This window comes from Melanerpes formicivorus, unplaced genomic scaffold (assembly GCF_026170545.1).
Source record: "Melanerpes formicivorus ecotype bairdi unplaced genomic scaffold, bMelFor1.0.p_v2 SCAF_7, whole genome shotgun sequence".
Classification (NCBI taxonomy): domain Eukaryota; kingdom Metazoa; phylum Chordata; class Aves; order Piciformes; family Picidae; genus Melanerpes; species Melanerpes formicivorus.
The window spans coordinates 23,567,513-23,593,174 of NW_027142359.1; the positions used below are offsets into that span (position 1 = coordinate 23,567,513).

A 25,662-nucleotide genomic window follows, 5' to 3' on the forward strand; every position below is an offset into this window, starting at 1 on the left:
GTTGCAGCAATGGTGGTGATTATTTAGGAGAAGCTCTAAATTGTCAGCCTCTGAGATATATAAATGTAGATCTTAGGGTTTGGAAGATGCTAACATCTGGAGGTATTGCAGCATTTCATGATACAAAAGGTGACAGGAGAAACTGGGGATTTTTTTTTTTACTTTATGGAATAATTATAAGTAAATTATATTTCTGTGTATTTGAAAACTTAATAAATGTGGTTTAATATGCATGGGTTTGTTGCCAAGCTAATTTAGTGTTGCTTAGTGCAATAGCTTTTGTCTAAATGATCAGTGTGCTTTTTTTTAGTGTAGCTTTTCTTTGATACCGTAAGATGTTGTTAGTCACATAAAACTAAGGAAATGTTTACCTAGTTTCTTCCTTTTCCAGAAGAAATAGTTGATGTTTTTTGCAGAAATGAGTTGCTCTTATATCTAGGTTCAAGATTACCTCCTGTGGTAATCAAGGCTTATTAAACTGTAATCTCATTGTTCCTGAAATTTGATACTTTCTTTACTCCATCCTGTTCAATATCTTTATTGATGATCTGGATGAGGGTATTGAGTCCATCGTCAGTAAATTTGCAGATGACACCAAGATGGGGGCAGGTGTTGATCTGTTAGAGGGTACGAAATCTCTGCAGAGGGACATGACAGGCTGATCAGGTGGGCAGAGACCAAGAAGGAAGTTCTTCACAGAAAGAGTGATTGGCCATTGGAATGGGCTGCCCAGGGAGGTGGTGGAGTCACCGTTACTGGAGGTGTTTAAGAGGAGATTGGATGAGGCACCAAGGTTGGACTTGATGATCTCGGAGGTCTTTTCCAACCTGGTTTATTCTAGTCTAGTCTATCCTACTCAGCTGGGTTATTAACTTTTGCCAGATTAATAATGTGACAGTCTTATGATCTGTGCATCCATCGCAATATTATTTCAGCTGCTTCCTTCTTAGCCTGTTATGAGTGAAAATAGCATTTATTAATGTTGGAATCTAGAATGATGATTTTTCAAAATGGGTTGAATTTTATGTGCTTTATGTTCAAATAGGAAAACAAAATACTTTGCTTTGGAGAACCAATTTTAATGACAAGTAGTCCTATAGTGTTCCTCATTCTGTCTTCAGTTTTTACTTCCGTGTTACATCCATCCCACAAACATCCATCGAGTTCCAGCATGATCTTAGGCAGCTGTTAATTTCCTGCATTTTCAAGTATTCAGATGTTGGTAATTGTGCCTAGAATGGGACAATCAGCATGAGCATATTTTGTCGGAAGTGCAGGTGTGAAAATTGCAGCTGTGACAAGATTCACAGGATCACAGGATGTTAGGGGTTGGAAGGGACCTCCGGTGATTGAGTCCAACCCCCTCTGCCAGAGCAGGACCGTAGATTCTAGTGCAGGTCACACAGGAATGCATCCAAGCAGGTCTTGAAAGTCTCCAGAGAAGACTCCACAACCTCTCTGAGAAGCCTGTTCCACTGCTCTGTGACCCTCACAGTGAAGACGTTCCTCTTAATGTTGAGGTGGAACCTCCTGTGCTGTGCCCCTTGTCCTATAACAGGGTGCAACTGAGCAGAGCCTGTCCCCTCCCTCTGGATACCCATCTGTCAGATATTTATAAACAATTGTTAGATCCCCTCTCAGTCTTCTCCTCTCCAGACTAAAAAGCCCCAGGTCTCTCTGCCTCTCCATGCAGGGCACTAGATGCTTTTTGTCTCTTTCACCTAGTTCTGAACAGCAGATGAACAGGTCTCACTGAAGGTATCTCTTCTTTCCACCCTTCCATCACAAATGCCATGTTTCACTGTAAGATACCGTGCTGTATGACCATTCTTTTCCTTTTCAAGTTGTGTATATCATCAGATGTATGAGACAACAGTCACTAAGAGAGCAAGGAACATTTTTGTATGTGTTGAAAAATGAAGCATCTCCTGGAATACCTGCCCCACAGTTATTGCCCTTTCATTTGGGAGTGATGATGCCATATATACATCATTCTAATTTCTAGTCTGTTTCACCGGGGTGGTGAGAGCATCTTTAAAGGGAATGTGAGGTAATAGGAGCGTCAGAAATAATGCTTTGTAAAGACTGACAAAGAAAACACATACATATGAAAGACTGTAATTTCAACTCTGACCTCAAAAGATGAAATGAAGGTATATTCAACAGTGTTTGGAAAAAAAGACCTTGGACTTCAACAGGACCATATTACTACAATAAGACAATATTACTACATGCTACTCTGTTGGTACAGCTGTTAAAACCAGACCTGAATTAAAAGGGGCAGAAAAGAAGCCAAGCATAAAGTAATGTGATAAAACATATCATTTTGTAGCTATTCCATCCTGTACACATAGCCTGTACACACTGTATGTGGTTCTGAAATGCAGTTTCTATCCTTCCAGATGCTTTTTGCTTACCTGCTATGATTGTTGGAATATGAAACCAGGCTCAAATGGTTTTCTTGTTGGTTATAAAAGTCCCAAGGCAGCCTGCTGTCAGATTTATTTATTTTTCCCTTAGAATCTCATAATACTGTGACCCTTGTCATTATGGTCTTCTGATACTTACAGAGAAATCTTCATGCTTTGGTGTATTTGTGACACTAAAAGTCCCGCCTGACTTGATAGTTTGCTGAAGTGAAATGTGTGTTTCTTCTCTGCTTAGAAAGAAATGCTCTGTGCTGTGACCTGCTGTAGTTAAAGAATGTGTTGTGACCTCATTTCATATGGTATCAGTTCCTACTGATGACAGGAAATATGTCCTGAGGCCTATAATTCTCCAAAGCAATAGCAAGTGCCTACTGGTGTACTCCCTCTAAAATTGAATTTGTAAGGTTTAAATAAGTGTCAAAAAGAACAAGATTGCCTTGAAAATACAGCCATGATAAGTCTGGATCCATCTTGGAAGACTGATGGTTGAGTCTAATTTTTCTCATTTGATCAAAGCTTTGATCTCCAGCAAGACCTGAGTAGATTTGCAGGTGTATTATTTCTCAAATTTCCTTCCCAAGGTGTTCTTATTGATGCAGGAGACATATGGGACAGAAATAACATGAGTTGTTTGTTTTACTTAGTGTTCTAAGCTTTCCAGATATGGGTTGCAATTCCTGAAAGGATCTTTTTCTGCTATTACTTCAGGTATAGAATTGTGTAGGGAAGTAGTGCTGCTCCTGGTTTAAACTGTCTGCTAAAGTCAGTTAAAGGTCTGCAGTTTGAAATTGTGACCACGGCTTGTGTCGGGCAGGGGGATTAACTGTAAGGTCAATTTCCAAAATTGATGGCAAAAGAAGGGGGCTTTCTTTACTGTTGGTGCAGAGTTGTGCTCCCCTACAAGGTTCTTCAGAAGACTGCAGAGAATGAAGCCTGCCACAAAGTTAGATTTGCAACCAGCACCAGAACAAGAGGACACAGTCTCAAGCTGCACCAGAGGAGGTTTAGGCTGGATGTTAGGAAGAAATTCTTCATAGAGAGAGTGATTGGCCATCGGAATGGGCTGCCCAGGAAGGTGGTGGAGTCGTCATCACTGGAGGTGTTTAAGAGGAGACTTGATGGGGTGCTTGGTGCCATGGTTTAGTTGATTGGATAGTGTTGGGTGATAGGTTGGAGTCAGTGATTTTGGAGGTCTTCTCCAACCTAGTTTGGTCTATTCTATTCTATAAAGGAATTTCAGCTGTGATTTCAAGAATGAATGCTTTACCCTTCAGAGCTTGTTAGGTTTACCCTTACACAATGAAATATTGAAGGTATGTGTAGAGTTTGTTCATGATTCTCTTTTGGGTACCAAGTCTTTGCAATCAGAGTGGAACCACAGAGGTACAAGTGGTTTAGTTATTAGCACAGCTCTCTCACTGTGGACAAGATAAAGATAGCTTTCCACATTTAAATGGAGAAGGGACTGAAGTAATTTTTAGTTCCTTGCAACAATTTAGGGTGATGTTATTCCAGAATTCTAGAAACTTGAGAGAAGTACACCATCAGTGTAGACTCTCTAACTTAAATGTCACTAAGAGCTGTACAATGCTACCAAACCCATTCAGGCTCTCCTTAGCATTGTGGGGTGTCAGCCCATCTACATCACCTGGCCAGCTAAAATACCCAAAACAAATAGGAAGTGTGTATGTGATGTCATATCTCATCTTAGAATAAAAACCCATTCTCAAAAGGAGTCCTGTTGTGAAGTGCTGGTTAGTTCGAGGTAGCACAATGAAACAATTGAGCCATGTCTTGAGAAGTAAGATTTTTATTTAACTAAGCAGTACTACCTTGTGAAATATTTTCTTATAGCTGTCTTTCAGGAATTATATCCAGAAACAGAGAAGCTGAAAATAGGTTATTGATACTGAAGTGTTCATCTGAATATTCAGCTACTTCAGTGTTAATGCTTTCAATAGACTTTGGAAATGGATGTGAAAACTGTGTTTCAGGTTTAGTACAGACTAAACATTTTTAAGGTTTGCTTGGTTAATTTTGGATTGATAATGCAGGAGTGGTGAATGGTGTGTCCTTCACGGAATGACTGCTTCTGAGTATCCAGTGCAGTAGGCTTGAGGGAAGCTACAACCTCTCTTGGAACACTTTTCTTAAAAATGTGTGAGAGAAGAGGTTAAACTTTAAGTCATTAACCCAAAAATTAAGAACTGAGCAGGTTACAAGCACCTGAAAATAGTGAATTATTGTACAGAATATGAACCATCCTGAAAAAGAGACACTATGCTTTCCCTCCTCGTAATCTTAAACCTGCATCTTTGAAGTTAGTCTTTCAGAGCACAGCCTTTGTACAGTGTGACCTCGTTGGATGTATTTTGTAATAATAATATCTAGCTAACGTCATCCTACAGCTTTAAATGGGGGAAGACTCACTTTTAAATGTCTAATATATAAGATTGAATGGCTGAGTGAAAGCCATTTTTACCCAGGGGGTTCTGTAAAGTACACCTTTCACTGCACTGAATAAACACAGCTTTTGTAGCTGGTGGGAGATTCTTGTAAAATAAGATCTCTTCCAAGGCGAGGAAATGTGTCAATTGAATGAACTAAATCCATCAGAAGTGTTCATTAAAGGAACATTATGGAGGTCATTTTCAGATTCTGCATTTACCTGAACTGCTCTTCTATCCAGCTACCATAGAAAAAATAACAGTCTATAGATAGTTCAAGTTAAGCATTTGCAATTAAAAAGCATTTTACAGAACACTCAATCAATGAGGTCTCTATGATATTTGTAACAAACAGATACTCCTTTTATGAAGAACAATTTCAGAATTGTGACCTTTAACATTAGTGTCAGCTGTAGTTACTAGAATTTGAGAATGGAATATGCTAGGCCTGATTCACACACCCACCCCACCCCCCCAACCCCAATTAAATATTGTTGAAACTCTGTGGCTTTGATCTCTGACCAAAGTTTTAACTACAACCCTTGCAGCCATGCATTACCAGGAAGCTTTGTCTACTCCAGAGAATGTGTTTGGAAGGCAGAATGCCATTTTCTCTCCTCTGAACTACAAATGGAGTGTTGCACAGCAACTGATACTGTCTAATTTAACATAACTATAATACTAGATTATTCTTTCAGCTATTAGGGTTTCTTATGTTAAATAGAGGCAAAGTTCCTTAAAATCTTGCAGGCACATATGAGATGCCCAACAAATACATTGGTTATGGTTCAGAACAGCCTATTTCCTTTTGTGTAATACCAAACTGAATTAGGTAAACTGTGGCTAAGTACAACTCTTAAATAACTTTACGTACTAGGAAGAAAGCTTTCATTTCAGAGACTCTGGTGCCTAAAGCAAATACTTTGTTGTTTTGGAAGTATCTTGGTTTTGATACATTATGTTACATGGCTTTTCTAAAAGGCTGGAAAGGTGTTGTCTGATTAATTTCTTCAATTATATATTAATTCCAGTGGAAATCTGCTATCTAGAAGGCAGAAAAATGTAACATTGGGCAGTATGATAGGTTGTGTACATGTAGGGAAGGGAAAATGTGTATGTCCCAAGAACAATCCAAGTTGGAGGTGGCAGGAAGAATACCCTGTTTACTATGTCAGCAGAAAAATGTGTTGGAGAAAAAAGTTTTAATATTCAGAGAGTTGATCCTCTGTGAATTGGTGTGTGAACACTCGTTCAGACCTCATCATTCCTAATTGGAGCAGAGGGTGGGTCTCTAAGTGCCAAGTCATAACCTTAATGTCAGGGCTTTTTGTTTTCTCATATAAGTTCAAAGTATCAATAAATACTGCTATTTAATTAAGGAATTTGAATGTGGAAGTTGAATGTGGAAAAACATCCTGAGCAATTTGCTTGGCTGTTGTTTCTCAGTAATTTCATGCAGTTATTTTTCTTTTCATACATTAGGAACATTTTGTTTAAGTACCCTGCAGAAGGTAGGACGTGCAGGTTTTAGGGCATCCTCTACACCACTAAGAAATCTATTTTATGTTTAAGTCATTCCTTTTGAAGTAACTATTTATTGCAAAAATATCTCTGCTGGCAAAGCTAGAATATCTTCAGTTTTGTACGTAGCTTCTTGGAGTAAATCTTAAACAACAGCAATGCGAAGTCAGATTTTCGTTGAAAGTCAGACCAACATTTTTAAATAAATTGTTAAATAACTAATCAATTTTCACATTAAAGCAAGACAGTGTCCTTTCACATATTTACATTTAAGGGCTGAGCTAACCTGAAGAAGCATAAGCTTTTCAAGTGAAAAAGCTTGCATCCTGTCATATATCTGGCATGTTTTTTACCGGCTTTAACGACTGTTTGCCTAAAGCGTGTTGGACTTGAACAAAGATAAATATGCTTTGCGAGCACAAACATCTGCTTTTGTGAATGTGTGTTTAAAAAAACACTGTCACAGTAGAAAGGGTTTCTAAAAACAAAAAAAAGGAGAGGGGATCACAACAGGAGGGGGGAAAAAAAAAGACAGGAAAACTGTAGACCTGCTTTTTGCAGGGGCAGATTGTGCAAAATAATGATTAAGAAGTAATGTTTTATTTTTCTGGAACTCGAGGTCTGAGAAGTTTACAGGTGGTCACTTGAGGACTGTTGGATTTTCCTCCTCAGTCTATAGGTCTGATCATCATTTGAACGGCTTTCAGGGAGTAGGAACCTCCTCGGTACTCGGCCCAAAATATTCCATCCTGATACTTGCTCCTGTAGTGGCCTCCTCGGTACCACACCCCGTTCAGGTTCGAGTGGGCACACGCGTTGTACCACCAGCCGCCTTTGTGAAAATGAGCACAGTTTCCTGTGGAACAGCGAGAAAGGAGTGAACTTCAGCATTAAAGAGCAGAAATAGCACTTAGCACATTATTTCATAGGCTGGCTTATTCTTAGAGGGAGCTTTGAACTGTTGTGGTCTTACTCATTGCTGCTTCAGCCCAAGTGATAAATTCTGTTGTAACAGCAACAGAGGAGAGAGGGTTATTGACACGGTATTTAATGTGACAGTGGAAAGTTAAGGAGATTGACTCTTCTCAGACTACCAGCAGTGCTTGGCCATGAGCTAACATTCAAGGAACTCAGATTATGTACTGTTTAGAAATACTTAACTAGAAGCAATGGGAGTTGATACAGTCCCAGGCAGCACACAGGGCCACAGCTCCACAAAGAGTTGCTTGTAACTTGTGTGCTTAGTGCTACATGCTTCTTTTAGTTTGCAAGATTTGTCCAGCTTTATGGTTATTGACAGCTGAGAAAAAGCAGTTGTAATATTACACTCTGCAGCCTTTCTTGTACTGCTAAGGCTTTAAGGGGAAAGCTGGAGGAAGAGTTTGGAAATAAGTGTACTTTAAGGAGAAAAAAAGAAAGTGATCTGCCTGTTTCTACAGCATCAGTATATAACTAAGCCTGTGCACAACTGCAGTTCCTTCTGTGCACGTCAGAGGCTATAATTTATGGGGATTATTCCCCATGGTGAGGGTGGCAGAGTGCTTAAACAGGCTGCCTTTCTCTGGAGGCATTTAAAACCTGCCTGGATGTGATCCTGTAGGATTGAATCTAGGTGGTTCTGCCCTGTCAGGGCGTTTGGGATAGATAATAATCAGAGTTCGCTTCCAACCCCCACAGTTCCAAGATTCTGTGGTTATTGTTACGTGGCCACAGCACTGCTTTGAGAGATGATCTGAACAGGTATTCTGACTGCAGAGTGATGTGTGAGTGGTAAGGATGTCACAGAGCTGAATATAAACCTTGTTCAAGTATGCCTATAACTAGAATTTGAATTTCTGAATGGTGCAGGGGCTTGAAGGGGACCCTGTCTACATGATTTTTGTCATTATTGATTTGAAGCACCTTTCAATAGAGTTGTTCTGTTAGAATTTGTATCCTTTTTTTGTGCTACATTATCTTTTGAGAGGTGATCTCACTAATGGAATCTACTGTGTTCACTTCTCACATACATGCCAATTTCCTTACCTGAATACATGTCCCTGTCCCTGTCCAGTGTGGTGAATTGCTTCCCGTTGTGCCAGATCATGGAATCGCCTGCGTTTCCTTGGTATGTCCCTAAGCGCAGCCGGTAGAATTCACTTTCAGGCTCCAGGCGGAAACTGCTGTATTCTGCATAGACCTTCTTATTGCTCCAGTCCTCCAACTCAATCAATAGTCTGTAATTATCCTGATTGGTAAGCATGTAAATATTTTCCAGTCCCAGCCAGTACTCTCCATCAATGTTTCCAAATCCTTTCTGTATAGAAGAAGATCAGAAGGTGACATTAGCTCAGGTTTTCTTGTTGATCAAAACATTCAACACCAATGGACCCAGGGTACCAAAAGCTTGTAAGCCTCTGAATGGCTGCTTAACCCATGCATTCAAAGGCTTTATTTTGCTGCACTGGGCCATTTGCTCCCCTGGACTGCTAGCTACACAAGGTACTAACAGAATCAGTGAAGGAAACAGAATGATCTGTCTTCAAGTGATGTCTTCTTTTTAAGATAAAGGGAGACTAGGGAAACTGAACGATGTGCTTCTTGGCAGAACTGAGGGGATCTGTAAGAATGTATCAATAATGAAATTCAAAGGGCTGTATTTCCAGGTTGAGAAAGGTATTGATGGATCAACAGTCTCATTGTTCAAGGTAAATAACTTTTTTTGCCTTTTTAATGCAACTCATGTTCTTTACTGTAAATTTAATCATATTAACTCAATTGTGCTCCTTATTAGATATATTTGAACTGAAATATAAAGACAAATTTCCTTTTAAATCACATACTACCAGTACAGTAGCTATGGAATGATATTTCTTATCTTCTGTCTCCTGTCTCTGTGAGTAAACCAATGTTGTTAGTGTTTGATGTTGCAGCTACAGTAGGTATGTCACCCATTGTAGCTAGCTGTTAGCTTCCTAGTTTCATTCTAAGGTCTTTCTATCCGCCTTTTCATGATGTTGACTATGGAGGACCTACAATTGATTTTCTGCTTTGGGTCACTTTTAGAAATCTCACTCAGGAGATAAACAGTCTATTTCAAGCTGCAATTTCACAAGTGGTTTAAGTTAATCTTGACATCATGCTGCTGCCAAAAATAGTAGTGATGCTTTTCTCCTGGCTTATGGCCATATTTGCAGTACTTCCCTTGCATCAACATTATAGCTGTGTGGCCACACAGAGACTAGGAAAGAAGTAAAAATTTGGGTATGGGAGACATCTCTGCTGTTAGTGGGGCAGCATTAGTTTAAAGCCTGTCCCGGAGGTGCACCTTCTAGTACTTGAAGTTAGTCGATAGGAATACTTTCTCCAGCCACTGCAGTTCAATGAGAAGTCTCTTGAGAGTGAATTTGCCCAAGCTTGAGCCATTATTAGACACCATTTATACACACTTCTACATTTTCTTTGCATTATGTTTAGGGTTGCTTTATAAGGCACTTCATGACTGCCTTACAACAGGAAAAACAAAACCCAACCACCCACTTTTCTCAGAAGTAAAGACTTTGAATAACTGCTGCTAAGCAATAAGTAACATTTGAATCATTAAATGGAAAGAATGCAAAAAAGTGAAAATACTTAGAGTAATTTTTTTGTCATTTCCTTTGTATATATGATCCTATTTTTGGATTACTGAGGGAGTTAAATGGGGCTCAGTTCTCTCTTCAGGTACAATGCACATGGCAATCATAGATCCATTTAAAGTGAGCACAGCATCTTATATGTATGAAGTCAGCACATTATTATTATTTTAAAACCCTAACCAAATGGATTTTCAAATTTCCTGTCTGGCATGTAATTACTGCAGAGCAGCATGTGTTTGTCATCTTAGGCATTATGCCTGCTAGTGCATAAGAACACACAAGAATGTGTTTTACTTCACCAGCCCTACATCTTCAGATTTCCAACCTAATCTTAAATGTAGAACTTAGTTCCTTTAGTGCATTATTAGGAATGTTTTTAAATCGAGACTCTGAATAACGTGCTTAAATGAATAATTCCTCTGGCTGTGATTGTGTATTCATAAGGGAGACAATTAAGCTTTTCAAATACTTATGTAGTTCTCAGTGTGTTAATAAAAATCATGTGTTTAATTATCTCTTTGTAGTAAATGACTTCCCAGTCACTGTCTAGAGTAGCAAGTGTCTCTCCAGTTGTTGTTGCACATTATAAATCAAGGCTATTTGAGACAATACATAGTTAATACAAAGTTAAGAAGTCATTGAATGAAATAGGGGATTGCCAATGAAATGTGTTTGCCTCTGAGGGATGACCACTCTTTTGAATTATTTTTGTAAAGCTGTCTGTCTAACTTAAGCATCTGTTTCCAACTCCTGAGTGCTTATCACTGAATACAACTGTTTGACATGACGAACTGAGTTGGAAGCATTCCCACCATCTCAGTTGCAATAAGTATCAGCACTGCTGCGATGAAACAAAGGAGCTGATCTTCTGCATTCTAGAATGTACCTTGTAACTGTCCCAGTTCCTGAAAAAGTTGACAGATCCATCTGTCCTCTTCTGAATAACTGCCCATCCTCCAGGGTCCAGGCTGTTCTCACACCATAGCTGCATTGGCTCATTGCTGTTTTCAGGTTTGATCATATAAATCCCGCTGTTGGAATGCCCAGCTTCCTTGGCTTGTTGGCAGTCCTTGAATGGACCTTTTTGAAAAGAAATACTGTAAGCAATCAAGCATGGCTATGCAATGTACATTGTTCAGGTGTATTTATAGTGGTAATAGAAAGTCAGGAATTCAATCAGGGTAAAACTTCCTTGGAAAACAGTATAAACAGTGACTGTTGTAGATTAAGTGCGTGTATACAAATAAACATATATCCTATATGTATTCTGTAAACAGACCTTGTTTTGCTAAACAAATAACTGGAGTTTGGTTACCAACACATTTGGGTTTTTTTAACTTTTGTCTACCATGTCAAAGGTTTGCACTCAGACTCTTGAAATTCAAGCAGATCATTGTTTTTAATTTACTGTTTTCTCCTGTGCCACTTTTACAAAGGGTAGACATCAATCCACTTCATTGTTGAAGTACACCCATCTGAAATTGGTGGAAGCTTAAATACAAGATACCAAACAATCTCCCCACTGAGAGATTGTTCATGTACCTGAATACAGGAGTAGTTGGAGAGCTGCTGTAAGAAATCTTTACTGCCAAAGTCTACAGACATGGGATTTGGTGAAAGTCGTCTTCTACAGCATAACTTTTTTTCCTCTTTACAGTACTGGGATCAGCCTGTTAACTATGGATAGGAATTGTATTGAGTTTCATGTGGCATCCTGGTGTTATATACATAGATGGATACTGATGAAAATCAACAGTGGAGAAGGACATTTGAGCAGCTAAAAGGGCTCACATAGCTTGCAGGGCTATGATTCTGCACAAATGCTGTTGACTGTGCTGTATTAAAGCTCTATTTTAGACCATGTGAATAGTGGTTTTACAGAAGAGCATACAGTTGTTCCACAAGGAGCGTGGAGCTAACAGATCTCTGAAAACTTTGCCTAGTTTGCCTTTTAATTTTGGGGAATGTTTTTATTTTTCTGCTTAGAAGAGGATTTACATTCATGTATCATTGCTTCAGTTGATTGAGAGGGACTGGTTATTTACTGCAGAAAAGCAGGATATGTGCTGGTGGCTGCTTAGTGGTGGATGCCCTAAATATATTTGAAATTCATACTTGATAAATCTCCTAAAAAGGAATTACCTACAGCTCTTTTCTCATTTTAGAAGGCTCATTTTCTCAAATCTACTTAAAAGTTCAGAGCAAACTCATTAGTCACAGAAGAACCTGATGTGCAAAGACCCGTAAAAGACAGTTGGTGAGGTAATTCTTAATCAAAAGTAGAGGTTGAATGAAGGTGACCTTCACTGCAGATTAAGGTTGTGTGACAAAAGCAAATTGAAAGTCACGCTTTTATTAGGTTTTGGAAGTAGTAGTTGCCAGTTGGATAAGTGTGTAATTTGAAAGTAATCCATAAAGCATTTCATATTAATTAGATCACAAAAACCTTGGGTATCTAATGAAGGTGACTGCTTGGGGCTTCTGGCTGTGGCAGTGCTACTGAGAACGCTGCAGACGTTGAGCCGTCATTGTCAGTACTGCTGCGTACTGTACTGTCAGTATTTGACAATGGTTTTGTCATTCTTGCAGTGCATGCAGTAGTAGCTTAGGAAATAAATACTGTAACTTTAGCACATGAGTGCCTTTTCTCTTGTTCACAATTAACTTGGATCATTTCTGAGATTCAGCTGGTGTTAAGGTCACAGGATGCAGCTTGTCTGGTTGTGGTGCTCAGATATGTCTGTGTGTTAATGTTGTAGCAGAAGTAACAAGCTTCAGCTCTTACTGTAAGGGAATCCAACAAATCCCTTAAATTTTGGTGTATAGCTGAGAATCTTTTTTGAGAAGTTCTTTCGTTTAGGTGATTATTTTAAATTCACTGAGCCATTTATGGTTCAGTGGAAATGCTGAGACTGGTGAAGGTGTAAGATTGTCCCCAGTGCTGCTGAGTGGAGGATCTGGCTAATGAAAGAAGAGTAGTTATTGTTTCAAATCTTATCTATGTAAGGGATAAGTATCTCATATTTATCTGTCTGTGTGAACTTCAGCTGCTGGCAGCTCTAAGTTGGAAATACTCTGAGAAGATGATTTGTTACATATTTTACTTCTAAAATGGTTGGTTAAATGTTTGATTAGTGCTGGTCATAGTCCGTTGTAAATTAGATGGAGTAGAGAAGGCAAGTGATGAAATCTTAAGTTGGAAGCTTAATGAAATGACTGAATCCTATTTTAAGATGTGAAATACTGTCTTGAGTGGGTGATACAGAAGCTGTGCTTGTGTAAGCTTCATATGGAGGATTTTGGGGGCAATACTAGAGGAAAATTCCCAATTTAAATTTGGCATGTATTAAAAACATGAAATTACATTGCAAGCTGAGACCTATTGGCAGCAGAGTATATTCCTTATGCAATTTTCAAGTACTCTGTCTCCATAAACAGCTACTTTTTGCAATGTAGTGGCAGTAAAATGTGTGGGCACTATTATTCTAAGGATTAAGGTAATTGTGAAAACTATAGCTCACAAGAACATTATTCTTCCTCCCATTTTTAGAGTAATATTACTGCAGATGACCCAAAATACTACTCAGAAAATACAATCTCATCCTCATTTTCCCCATGTATTTTGAATTTTACTCTCCACTTACAATGCAGGCTGACCCTTCTGTAAACTTGTGCAAGTATTTGTTAGGTACTGCTTCATCAGACATGGAAGGAGAAAACTCCTCCTTGTTTGTCCGGTCATTAATTCTATCATAGCCAATTCTTTGACAGGCCTGTTTCTAAAAAGGGCTGCACGGTTTCCCTTGGTCTTTTTTGACACCTTTATATGCTACAGTCATTGTCTGTGAAGTGGAAAGTTCCTTTTTCTTTGCTATTACCAGTTTTGGTTCTGTGCACTGTTAAATAGACAGAACTCAGATAATAACTGGGCATCGCTTTGCAGTTCAGAAGTTCTGGGTTTGATGATTGATGGTTTATCAGCTGAAGCAATTCTCAACCCTCCTTTTCCCAAGGCACAGCAAGAAATGCTGAGACTGCAAACCAAAGAATCTAGCATTTAAAAAAGGAAGTTGAATAATGTTAAAATAGATTTCTTGAGACTTCTTTGTGTTCTGTTGCAAATGTGGATTCAATCTCTGAACTTAAAGCTGTGAGGAGGTTAGTGAAAAAAAGTGGTAGATAATTTAGAGGCAAGTAATGCTGTTGCTTTGTTGTGTATGTCCAGCAGGCCTACACTGAGGGAGAAAAAGATGACTTTCTAACAAAACTGTGAAGGAAGGGTTTTCTGTGAAACAGGAAGATGTTCTTTTAACAAAAAATAAAATATACATTTATTGTCTGTCCAGACATTAATGTAATGCTTTCATATTAGCTGTGTCCTTTGTACCGTGATGTGAGATTTAAATTCTCTTGACATCTGGCATTTTACTTGGGACTTGCCTGAGTTTTCTGCAGACCCTGAATAAAAATAGTTGTTCTTTACATCAGCAGCTAGATGTTTGCAATGCTGTGGAACAGTCACAAATAAATGTTTGTCTTCATCTTAGAAACCAAGTTGAACTTCCAGCTGTGACTAAAGGCAATTTGAAACAACAACCACAAAAAACCAAACTACCACCCCACAAACCAAACACAGAAATCCCCCAACTAAACCCTTTTGCTATGCAAGCTGTGAGGAGCCTAAGAGCAAGTGCTTTGAATGGCTGCCTGAGGAAAAGCTTGCATTTCTAAAGTTCGGGGTGGTTTTTTTAGTCATGATTCTGTCAAAATTGTTATAGTGAGAATCATGCTAGAATTCAGAACAGTTCAGAGGAAATTAATACTCTTGTCACTAGTTTTGTTTCTAGTGATAAATGAATTTGTCTCATGGTCTGAATAATGTAATACATATAAATGTGATACAATCCCCTGAATGTATTTTCATAGTATCTATGGTATTAGTTTAACTGGCCATCTGCTGACACCAAACTCCTGGGAAAGTAGCTACTCATATGTTCAAAGCTGAGTGCATCTAATTGGATCCAGCCATGATTCAATTATCCTTTCAAACTTAGCTCTTGAATATTTCAACCAGAGAATACTGCATGGCCATCTTGGTGGATTTAGATGTTCATTTTAAAGCAGCTCAGAACAGGAGTAGTAAAATTCTGGCAGGATTAACTTCTGGCAAATGTGTAAGTATAAAGGACAACTAGTTAAAATTACATCATTTGTTTAAGATAAATTAGATTTTGTTATTCACTGTTGCTGGCAACATGTAGCTGTAGGCATCTTCAAAGAAGCAGCTAAATACTAATATTGAACTTTCATTTTTATAACTTAGACTCAACTGGAGGCAGAAACCCAAATAGTTGGTGACTCAAAGGCATGAATTCTTCAAATTTAATTTCTGAGTATCAACTGGTTCAACAAACTGATCTTAAGCAGCTATAGTTTAAGAATTAGACTCTTTGGCAAAATAAAGCTTTCTGGGGGCAGGAGGAGGAAAAAATCAGACTCAGGAGCAAGGGTGACCTGTACTGGATACTTGAAATTCTTCATTAATTTTCTATAGCCAAGCCAGTTTCCCTCTGAAATAGAGAGATCTCAAGTTAGGTAAATAGTGATAGGTAACTCACCCTCATTAATTAAAGCCAGTGGTGGTACTCTGAAAGGACTCTTTGTAGGAGAAGTAGCTGGGTCAGGTGGTGGCCTAACATCTCTGTCTCTAGGGTAACCTGGGTCTCGCTGTATCTCGTTACCTCCCAGAAGAACAGGAGTGTATGGTTGGCTGTTAGGAATGTGCTGTGGCACGACTTGAACAAGAGGTGGAGACCCGTGGGTGTCCTGTCGCGAGAAGATTCTTAAGCACTGCTCTTCCAGCAGCGAGATAGTCACAGACTGATTATTTACAAGATCAGTTAGCGCTGCGTATTTTACTTCAAGCTCCTTGTATTTTGTTGCCATCTTCAACATTTCTGTTGTAACATTAAGAACTTTGTTTTCCAGCTGGGAAAGCTCAAGTGAGTTATCGCGCTTTCGAATTATCTCATGCAAGAGCTGCATGTAGAGTTGGGTGACCCGAGAGTTCATGTTTCGGCTTTCTTTCCTCAGTAATTTTACTTCATTCACAATGTTTCCATCCACATCCACTACCAATTGCAAAATGTCAATCTCCCGCTTCTGCTTGGACAGCACATCCTTCAAGTTCTCTATGTCCATTCTTGTGACTTCATCTTTTCTGTTACCAGTACCTGGCCCATTCGTATTCACGCAGATTGGCCCTGTGATTTTTTGTTCTGGGACCAGGAATGTGTAACCACATTTCTTCCCTTCCTCTCCATCTGCTGAACGAGGCTGCCTCCGCTGGGATGTTTTGCTAGGTGTCGACTGCTCTGTACAGCGCCAGATAGACAACAGCAGAAACAGTAGTACGCCCCACGTCCATGTAAATATCTTCATTTTAAGGCAAGTGTGAGGACTGTCAAAAGAAACTAACAGAAAGATAAAAGTGAAAATCATTAGATCAGGGCCATAACTAAGGCTCCTGTACTGCTTAAACTGCCTAAACTGATGGCTTGCCACACTTACACACTTAGCATCCCTGGAGGGGTTTAAAAGCTATGTACATGTGGTGGTGAGGGACATGGTTTAGTGAGCTGGCAGTGGTGGATTAATGACTGTGCTCAATAATCTTAAAGATCTCTTCCAATCAAAATGATTCTGTGATTCTACGTAGACAAGGCTTTGGAATCTGTTTCTCAGAGTTGGATTCTGTTAGGTTAGTTTCAAAGAATAGCTTTCTCCTTTGAGCAGCAAACCCTGAAACATAGGTATTGGATTTAGGACAGAAGTTTTTGCAGTGGATAGGTTGTCAGAAACAGTATTCTGCTGAAGTGTTGTATTACACTTCCATTGTAAATTTGCTTAGATCTGTGCTCACTGCAATTAAGTGCACAAGATTACAGAGCATCCAGAGTGCTCACAGAACATTTTCATGGAAGGGAATTAGAGAGACAGAGTGATAGTACGATCAAAACTACGTATATATGTTTTGGAATTTGTGTTATATAAGGTTTTTTTTTTTTTTTTAGCTTTATATAGGTGTATATATAAGTGTATAATTTGTTCTGTGCTGTGACAGTTTAGGCTGTGCCTAAACAACATATGCTATGTCACATACCTGGTCATAGATACACATTTCAGCTATAGATATACACAGGGACTTGAAAAATAGACACATGTCTAATACTGGGTTTGGACATCAATGTTAGGTAGTAGATGAACATACAATAGTTGTCTTAAACACTGAAAATTGCATATTGAAGTAACTTTAAGGTCATAAGAAAGGCCTAAGACACTGTGCTCTGCATGTCTGTCCCTACATAGTTGCCTTTTGAGGTACTTAATATTGTCATGCTGTGTTTGAGAAGGTTTTTATCCAAATAACTCTCATCATCTGTATCAGCTGTTATCACTAGAAATGACATTTTGAAGTGTTTCAGTCGCCTTTGAAATAAAATAATTGTTTTCCTTTTAACTTTGTGTAAAGAAGTAAAATGCAGTGACAAAGAGCCAAGAAGGTTTATGAGAGACTTAGTGTTTCATAATCGTATCAGTCAGGGTTGGAAGGGACCACAAGGATCATCTAGTTCCAACCCCCCTGCCATGGGCAGGGACACTTTTTTTTGTAATATTTGAGGTGATAAAGGTAGCACTGAAGTCAGGGTAAAAAACCCTCTATTTTTCATGTTTTATTTGCACTGCCAAGCAGATCAGTCTTCATATCTCAGCTGCCGATCTGACTTTCCCTTCCAGACTACTATGAGCAGTTGTACAAGGCCTTGTACAGTGGCCTGTGTATAGTGATTAAGAGAAAGTAAAACCAGAGGAAGTTAATTTTCATAGTCCTCCTGCCAAGTTCAAGTGCTTTTGGCAATCTTGAAGCAGTCGCCCTGAAGGAGAAGCAGGCCTCTGCAGTGTGCTTCATATTCGCATTTACAAATGATAAGGTGACTAGTGTGTCAGGTCGCCTCTCCCAGTTCTGTCACTGGCTTTGTTATTACAAATGAAGTCTGCTCAACCTCAAAGTAAGCATATTAAGTCTTTATTTTTTTGGCTTCCCTGAGAGCAGTGGTTGCAAACTTGAAACCATGCTGTCCATGCAGTCAGGGATTTTACCTAGGAATCTTGATCAAATGTTCTGTTCTTGCCTAAACCCCCATTGTTTGGCTGAGAGTAGTACTGCTAACCTTGCTTTGTGAAGGGGAAGAAAAGACTTGCTTTTAACACGCACTGCAAATAATTTCTTGCCCTACATAAATGGAGGGGAGAGGTAAAAGTTGGAGGAAGTTTATTTAGAATAAACCAAACCAGGGTGGAAGAGACCTTCAAGATCATCGCCTCCAACCCATCAGCCAATCCAACCCACCTAAACAACTAAACCATGGCACCAAGCACCCCAGCAAGTCTCCTCCTGAAAACCTCTAATGACGGCAACTCCACCACCTCCCCGGGCAGCCCATTCCAATGGGCAATCACTCTCTCTGTATAGAACTTCTTCCTAACACCCAACCGGAACCTCCCCTGGCACAGCCTGAGACTGTATCCTCTTGTTCTGGGGCTGGCTGCCTGGGAGAAGAGACCATCATCCGCCTGTCTACAACCTCCCTTCAGGTAGTTGTAGAGAGCGATAAGGTCACCCCTGAGTCTCCTCCTCTCCAGGCTAAGTAATCCCAGCTCCCTCAGTCTTTCCTCATAGGGCTTGTGTTCCAAGCCCCTCACCAACTTTGTTGCCCTTCTCTGGACTCGTTCCAGCAAGTCAACATCCTTCCTAAACTGAGGGGCCCAGAACTGGACACAGTACTCGAGGTGCGGCCTAACCAGTGCAGTGTACAGGGGCAGAATGACCTCCCTGCTCCTGCTGGCCACACTGTTCCTGATGCAGGCCAGGATGCCATTGGCCCTCTTGGCTGCCTGGGCACACTGCAGGCTCATGTTCATCCTACCATCGACCAGTACCCCCAGATCCCTCTCCACCTGGCTGCTCTCCAGCCACTCTGACCCCAGCCTGTAGCACTGCATGGGGTTGTTGTGGCCAATGTGCAGAACCCGGCACTTGGATGTGTTCAGTCTCATGCCGTTGGACTCTGCCCATCTGTCCAGCCTGTCGAGGTCCCTCTGCAGAGGGTATTTTAAAAGTGATTGGTATTTTAAAACTGATTTTGGCATGATTTACTGTCAGTAGTAAAGAATTTTGGTGTTCAGTAGTAAATATTTTTTTGACAATCAGAACTTGGTGAAAAGTTTTGTTAATATTTCTTTGCTGAAAGTGTAACCTCTTTTAAATATATATATATATATATATCTCTAAAAGGAAAAGTATCATTTTCCTCCAGAGCTAATTGTGTATTTTTCTTTAGTAATTTCAGACACTTAAAACATTAATCGCTTGAACAGTGCTCAAGAGTTGGAAGTTCATTAGGTTAAATTTTCACATGAATCATGGTGAACACATGGGAAACAGCTCTCTGTGTGGGTTTTTTTTTAACTTGACAAGGATGAGCCGAATAACTGTCTGAAGTTTGAAACCTCTTCACGTCTCCTAAATGATTTTTCAATGCTTTTGCATTCAGTGTTTGCAGGTGCAGCAGGGAAAGTGACTTAATGTATGGGTAAGCTATAGTACAAGCCCAGTATTTTACTATTTTCACAGTATATAATAGCCACTTCATAGTCCATAAAGGTGAATAGCACTTTAGTTCTTGCTAGTTTTTAAAGACCCTATACAGTTACTTAAATAATGAATGGCTTGGGGTTTTTTCCCACAGCAGCACAATTTTCCCCTGATAACATTAAAACTGATAGGAATCTTTCAAACCTAAACATATTGCACTGCAGCCTACTGACCAAATATTTTGCTGCACTCTTTCTGCATTTTTTTTTAATGTTGTGCGTGTTCATCCTGAACTTTACACTCGTGTGTTTAAGTTGTCTCTGTATGTGTGGTGGCAGACTATAAAATTGAATTAAATGGTCTAATGTAGCATAGCCAGATGGAACAACCGCATAAGATGATATGCTACAACATCTTGTATTGAACCAAGACATTCAGATAATCAGGGATGAGAATCTGCCTGGTGGGGAACTTTTTATATGCTTCCATGGAAATTTTGATGTTGAAAAACTAAACATTTTCTATGTTGCTTGGCAAGTTTGAACTGCTTAATGCCCAGCTTGTTCTACAAGAATAGGTTCTGAGCAAGATATTTACCTGGAGTCTTAATCAGCTTAGAAGGAAATGAAAATACTGTTTCAGAAATTTCCTGATGTTCTGGGCAAGCAGCTTAAAAAAATACAAACTGTTTATCCACAATATCACAGATTGATAGCCTAGTATGTAAGACCTAAAAATGACAAATATTGGAGTTGGGAAATAGGTTTTGGATTTTCTGGTTTTTAATCAGACACATTATGTCACAGATTCTCAGGTTTAGGTAGTGTCACAATTGCTATCAGAGAAGGTGGTTGAGGCTCAGGGAACATTTAAGAGCCACGGTCTAAAACCTTTCCTACTAGTCTACAGTTGCTTGTAGTGAGACTGCAAAATACCTACCCTAGAAAATAAGCAAGAGTCATTGTGATTATAGATATTGTAGCTTTGAAATAAGTTATTTAACCCTTTATGAGCTGCCATATGTTTAAAATCAGAATAGACTGTCATTTCAGTTTGTTCTGTCACCCAGTATTGGGTCTCAGATTTCTGTAGAAGTTGCATTACGTATGTTCTGGCATGCTGAGGTTTTATTGCTTCTGCAGGAGAAAATGTGGAACCATTCCTAACAACACAGACTTCATCATCATCCTGTCAGAAATATTCTAAGCTGCACATAAGGCTTCAATACCATTTTACATTTAATGCCATTCCTTTTCTTCTAGTTTCTTTATTTCATTCTGTTGATTCCCATGCAAACTCATTTCCCAAACTGATCTTTCTTACTTTGAAAAGTGTTTAAAGGAACAAAATTCCAATTTAAAAGAGCAAAATAACCCAGTAACTACTATGTTTAACTTACACTGAGAAAACTACTCTAACATGGGCTGTGTTACCCCTTAAGATACTGTATCACTTAGTATCAGTCAGGGGTGGAAGGGACTACAAGGATCATCTAGTTCCAACCCCCCTGCCATGGGCAGGCATACCTCACACTAGATCAGGCTGGCCAGAGCCTCAACACTCATCACTTACAACAATGAGTTACAGGGATGAGGAAATGTGGAAGCTAGTATATGTCTGGCATTATGAAACTTCCTACACAACAAACTATTTGTTCTTTGTCATACTGCTGTGACTCTCAACGTTCAGCAGGATGTAGAGTTTGGAGCCCCACAACACAAATTAGAATCTGTTCATTCAAAGCTGATGAGGGTTGCCTCTGCGTAGGTTGTTATGACTGAATGGAATGGAAGTGTTAGGGGAAATGTGAATATAGGATTCCCTTTGTATGGAAAGTGCGGTATCAGCACATAACTTTATTCAGAATATTTATTTTTAAAAAGTGATAAACAGTAATGGTGCCCTCTCCTATAAACCTCCATCTATAAACATGTCAAACGAGCACAGGAAACAGTTTTGAGTAAATCAATGATAATACTGGGAGTAAAGCTGTTTGGAATGTTATACCAGCTAATCTGAAAGCAATATTATTGATATTATATGTACTTCATTTTCTGCTAAGTTTTGTCTAAGCAGCCAAAATCACTAAGCCTATCTATACTCTACACAGAATAAGGGGAGAGTTTTGTGGACTTGGGGCTTTTTGTGTGTTGCTTGTTGTGTTGATGGGTTTTTCGTTGTTGCTTGGCTTTTGTGTGGTTTTGGTGTTTGGTTGGGTTTTTTTAGCTGGGTCCCAAACATTGGAAACAATGCTTGAGGTAGGGGGAAACACTCTCTTATTAGAGGAGAAATGTTCCCTTGGTTTTTTGATACATCTCTGCACTTCAGTAAGTTACTTTCCCCAATATAAACAAGTGCTTTTCCGGCAAGTCAGTCTGCCTCTGCTGAAATAACAGGAATTTTTTTTCAATTGTATTGACTGGGATCCAGGAATAATAAGTTCTTGGGTTTTGTTAGTCAGATACATGATGAATTGAGTCCCAGAACACTGCTTCTCTGAGATTAACAGGAATCTAATTCCTTTTAAGAAAGGCAATCTAAAGAGCTTTCAAAGTGATTATTGAAAATGTGGTGCTTGAAAAAAGGGTGAATTCTGTGCAGAAGAATCTTGTCACACTGGATAGTCTGAAAACCAACCCAATAACCTAACACTTTCAGATTTTATGGTGAAGTGTTCTGTTGTGGCGTTTTTGGGGGGGTGTTTTGGTTGGCTGGTTGGGTTTTGCTATGATGGTTTCTTTACATATTTTTTTTCACCATTTGAACAGGCAGGTACAATGGAGTGATGCATTTTGCCTTTGGAAATGTCTTATTAAAAGGCTTCAGAAATCCCTGTCAGACAGATACTGAGGACATTAAGCATCTACTGATGCTTGCTGTAGGAAAAGATACTTCATTCATTGGTGTATTAATGTTAAGGACTGGACTTGTAGGCTATGTTATGAAAAAACAAACTAAGCCCAGTAAAACAATACATGGCTTTATCAGATCTCAATTAGTTACTGGCATAACTTTAAAGGTTCCAAACTTCCATTCTTCGAAGTGAGTGCCAGTGAAACCTATAAATGGCATATTTTCTATCATAATTCAGGTCATTCGTGTGGCAACAGCATAACATTAGTATTCTGTTATTTGTTTTAAAATAAGCATTTCCAAAATCAGCAAAGGTGGGGGAGTTAAAGCCTTGCACATAGCCAGTGTATTGCTTTTAGAATTATTGACTCAGCTGGTTTCATTTGTGAAAGATTTAGGAATTGTTCTAAGCAGCGTAAATCAAAACCTTGGCTAATCATGAATGAATGGGGACTGGTGTCTAAAGCACATGATTCAGGCTTCAGATGTTTTTGTTGTTGATGTTGTTTAGATTGTTCTCTCTAATAGGGAAAGAAGCACAAAGGGATAGTAAGAAAAAGAGCTAAGGAACTTGGAAAGGATCCATCTTTTTTGTTTGTCCAAGACTGCTTCAGACCCTTAGCTACTAAATCTTAGTTAAGTTTGCATTCTGTAACACTTTGTCTCTTCTTTTAGCATCACCCTCTTTGTTCTCTCTTAATGTGTCAGACGTTTCTGAGAGTTTATTGCAAATACGTAACTTCAATTCTCTTCCATTGTTCTGCATAATTTACTGTAGTTAAACTTCCAAGTCACCATGAAATAAGGTAAAAAGTGAAAAATCAAATATTAGCAACCCTGTTTTGCTTTTTATCTTTACTTTTTTTCCTTCTGTTTGAAAACAGCTTTCTTGTTTTAATCATTGACTTGGAACTGCATCCTTCTCCCTCCCTCCCCCCAAAAGAACTGTAACAAAACCCTCTATTTTCCACTTAATATAATGTTTCCTTGTATGCTGCATTACATGTTTATGAAGTGAATCCTTCTTTAGAAACCAACTGCTCTTCAACTGAGGTACAATTAACTTCCCCATCATTCCACAAATTGTTAAAGGAAGGGATTAGTGCCTGTGGCAGCAATGTTCAGCTGCATAATTATTTGTGCAACAAACTGGATTATATTCTGAATCGATGTGTGACTTGAGTTTCTTGGTTGGTTGCACAACTCTACCAATGACTACTGCATCTCAGAAGCACCATAAATAAAACTGTAGTTCAAACAATGTACAATGATTGCTACTTACAGATGTGCATTGATTTCCTTGGGACTTTTTACAGTGGTTTTATTGAGGTATCCATTTTCTAGTTCTAGTAATGCTAGGTCTATGCTCTGGGGTTGGGTGAAATCCAGCTTTGCTGAAATCGATAGGATTTTTGGCTTTTGCTTTCTGGTAGGATCAGAATTGCACATGAATAAGTTCACAATGCCCAGATTACTTACTTTGCAAAGAGTCTGGTAGAACTAATTTTCTGTAACTGTAAATAACAAAAACCTACAGATGATTTACAGCTGAACAGCTGAAGCTTCTTCACCCTTACAACTGGAATGAGTTAGTCTCTGCTCTTATGCAGAATCCTTTTTAATTCTTTCCAAGTTTCCAAAGTCTACCAAATGCCACAAAAGTGAGCTTTGTATTTTACTTGTCAAACTTTACTCAAGCCGAAAGAGAGCTGTTCCTTTACAATTATATGGTGAGGGAGATGTATGTAGATTTTACAAGTAGCTCAAAATTAAACTTGCAAGTAAATGTAGCTTTTAAACTTACCAAGAAATAAATCTTCCAGCTGTTTTGCTTCTGTGGTAGATGGAAAATCCAGAGGCCAAGTTGCTTTTTCTTCCTATATTACCCGATGCTGTTTGCTAATCTGCAGCTGGAGCTGAAAACTGCTTTTGTCTTTCTCTGTTACATCCAAGCTGTGTTGAGAAATTTGGTTTCTCCATACGATAACCAAGCTAACTAATCATTAACAAAAAAAAGTAAAAGAGAGGTAAAAATAGTAATGTTCCAGTCTGTGTAATTCCAGAAGAGAGAAAGAAATGTTTTTTGAAACTGCAGTGTTTTACTCTCACATGCAGAAGTGCACTAACCAGCTACAGCTGACCCAGATTCCATATACATCACTTTTGGACAGTTTTTTTTAAACAAACACACACTGGACTTAGACGTTCAGCCCACCTATGATGTCACCACGAACACACTGAGAGCAGAATAAACTCCTCCTTCGGATTTCCTATCCATACCCTCCAGAAAAGGAGGGGGTAGGGAGGCTGAGAAGTTAGGAACAAGGAAAGATTGTTTGCCAGTAGAAGGGAGGGTACCATATGGCAACAGACTGTGCAAGAGTTCAGCAGGCAATTACAAATCAAACATTTTTACTACGCTGCCTAAAGATGCCTTTCAAGTTATTACAGTACTGGGCTTCATTTAGAAGAAAGATTCTTTCAGGCTGATAAAACTCCATTTGTGTTGCTGGGAATAAAAGGGGCAGCCTGGCTGGATACAACAGGAAAAATGAACCATTTATAGTCTAGAAGAATGTTCAACAGAATGTCGCATTCAATTCTTGACATTCACTTAATAAGAAACAGTTCCAGTTGTTAACCATATGAAGTCGCCAATACATGTGGAAAATGTTAAAACTCTGTGTGTGACAGTTTTGGGTAGGTATCAGAATATTTGCTAACATCTGACTGGTGTTAGAAGTAGCAAAAGCCACTGAGATTATGCTCTGTGAAGAACAGTGGTTTTAGTTCTGTCAATAGTCAGCATTTAAGTGCAATCAGTTGGCTTTCATTGATCTCTCTGGCTTCTACACAAAGGATGTGCCAATTGCATTCAAAAGAATTACCCTAGTAGGCTTTCAAAATTATTTTAGACCAGAGAAATGCATTAAGTAAGAGAACAGTTCTCTAGACAAAGAGTTCTTGATTCAGCTAAAGAAAAAAATTATCAGTGTTTAATTGATCAGGTTATTCAGAAAGACAATCCTACAAATACAGTGGTTTATAAAATCCTGCATAGTATTGCAGGTGCTTTTTTGTAGTGTATCCCCCTAATTATAATTAGCAAGCATGATGTACTTCTTTCTGTGGGTGACTGA

The 25,662-nt window shown here is 39.0% G+C and overlaps 2 protein-coding genes across 8 annotated transcripts in view; one reads left to right on the forward strand and one right to left on the reverse strand.

The window, feature by feature from the left end:
- RALGPS2 (Ral GEF with PH domain and SH3 binding motif 2) overlaps nt 1–25,662 on the forward strand; it is a 125,882-nt gene that overhangs the window by 56,358 nt on the left and 43,862 nt on the right. The gene's annotated exons all lie outside the window — the stretch shown is intronic.
- Nucleotides 4,257–24,763, reverse strand: ANGPTL1 (angiopoietin like 1). Its single transcript, XM_068141403.1, has 5 exons — nt 24,327–24,763; nt 15,633–16,487; nt 10,901–11,094; nt 8,423–8,693; nt 4,257–7,253 (listed from the first exon to the last, which is right to left on the reverse strand). The coding sequence occupies exons 2-5, from the start codon at nt 16,453–16,455 to the stop codon at nt 7,066–7,068; spliced, it is 1,476 nt and encodes a 491-aa protein (XP_067997504.1). The 5' UTR covers nt 16,456–16,487; nt 24,327–24,763; the 3' UTR covers nt 4,257–7,065.

Bases quoted from the DNA above. Each gene is read 5' to 3' on its own strand.
- ANGPTL1 (XM_068141403.1), bottom strand. From the start codon at position 16,455: ATGAAGATATTTACATGGACGTGGGGCGTACTACTGTTTCTGCTGTTG. The intron at 11,095-15,632 runs GTGAGTTACCTA...CTTTTCAAAAAG, and splicing joins ACTGGCTTTAATTAATGAGG to GTCCATTCAAGGACTGCCAA. The intron at 8,694-10,900 runs GTACATTCTAGA...TCTTCTATACAG, and splicing joins GGAACTGGGACAGTTACAAG to AAAGGATTTGGAAACATTGA.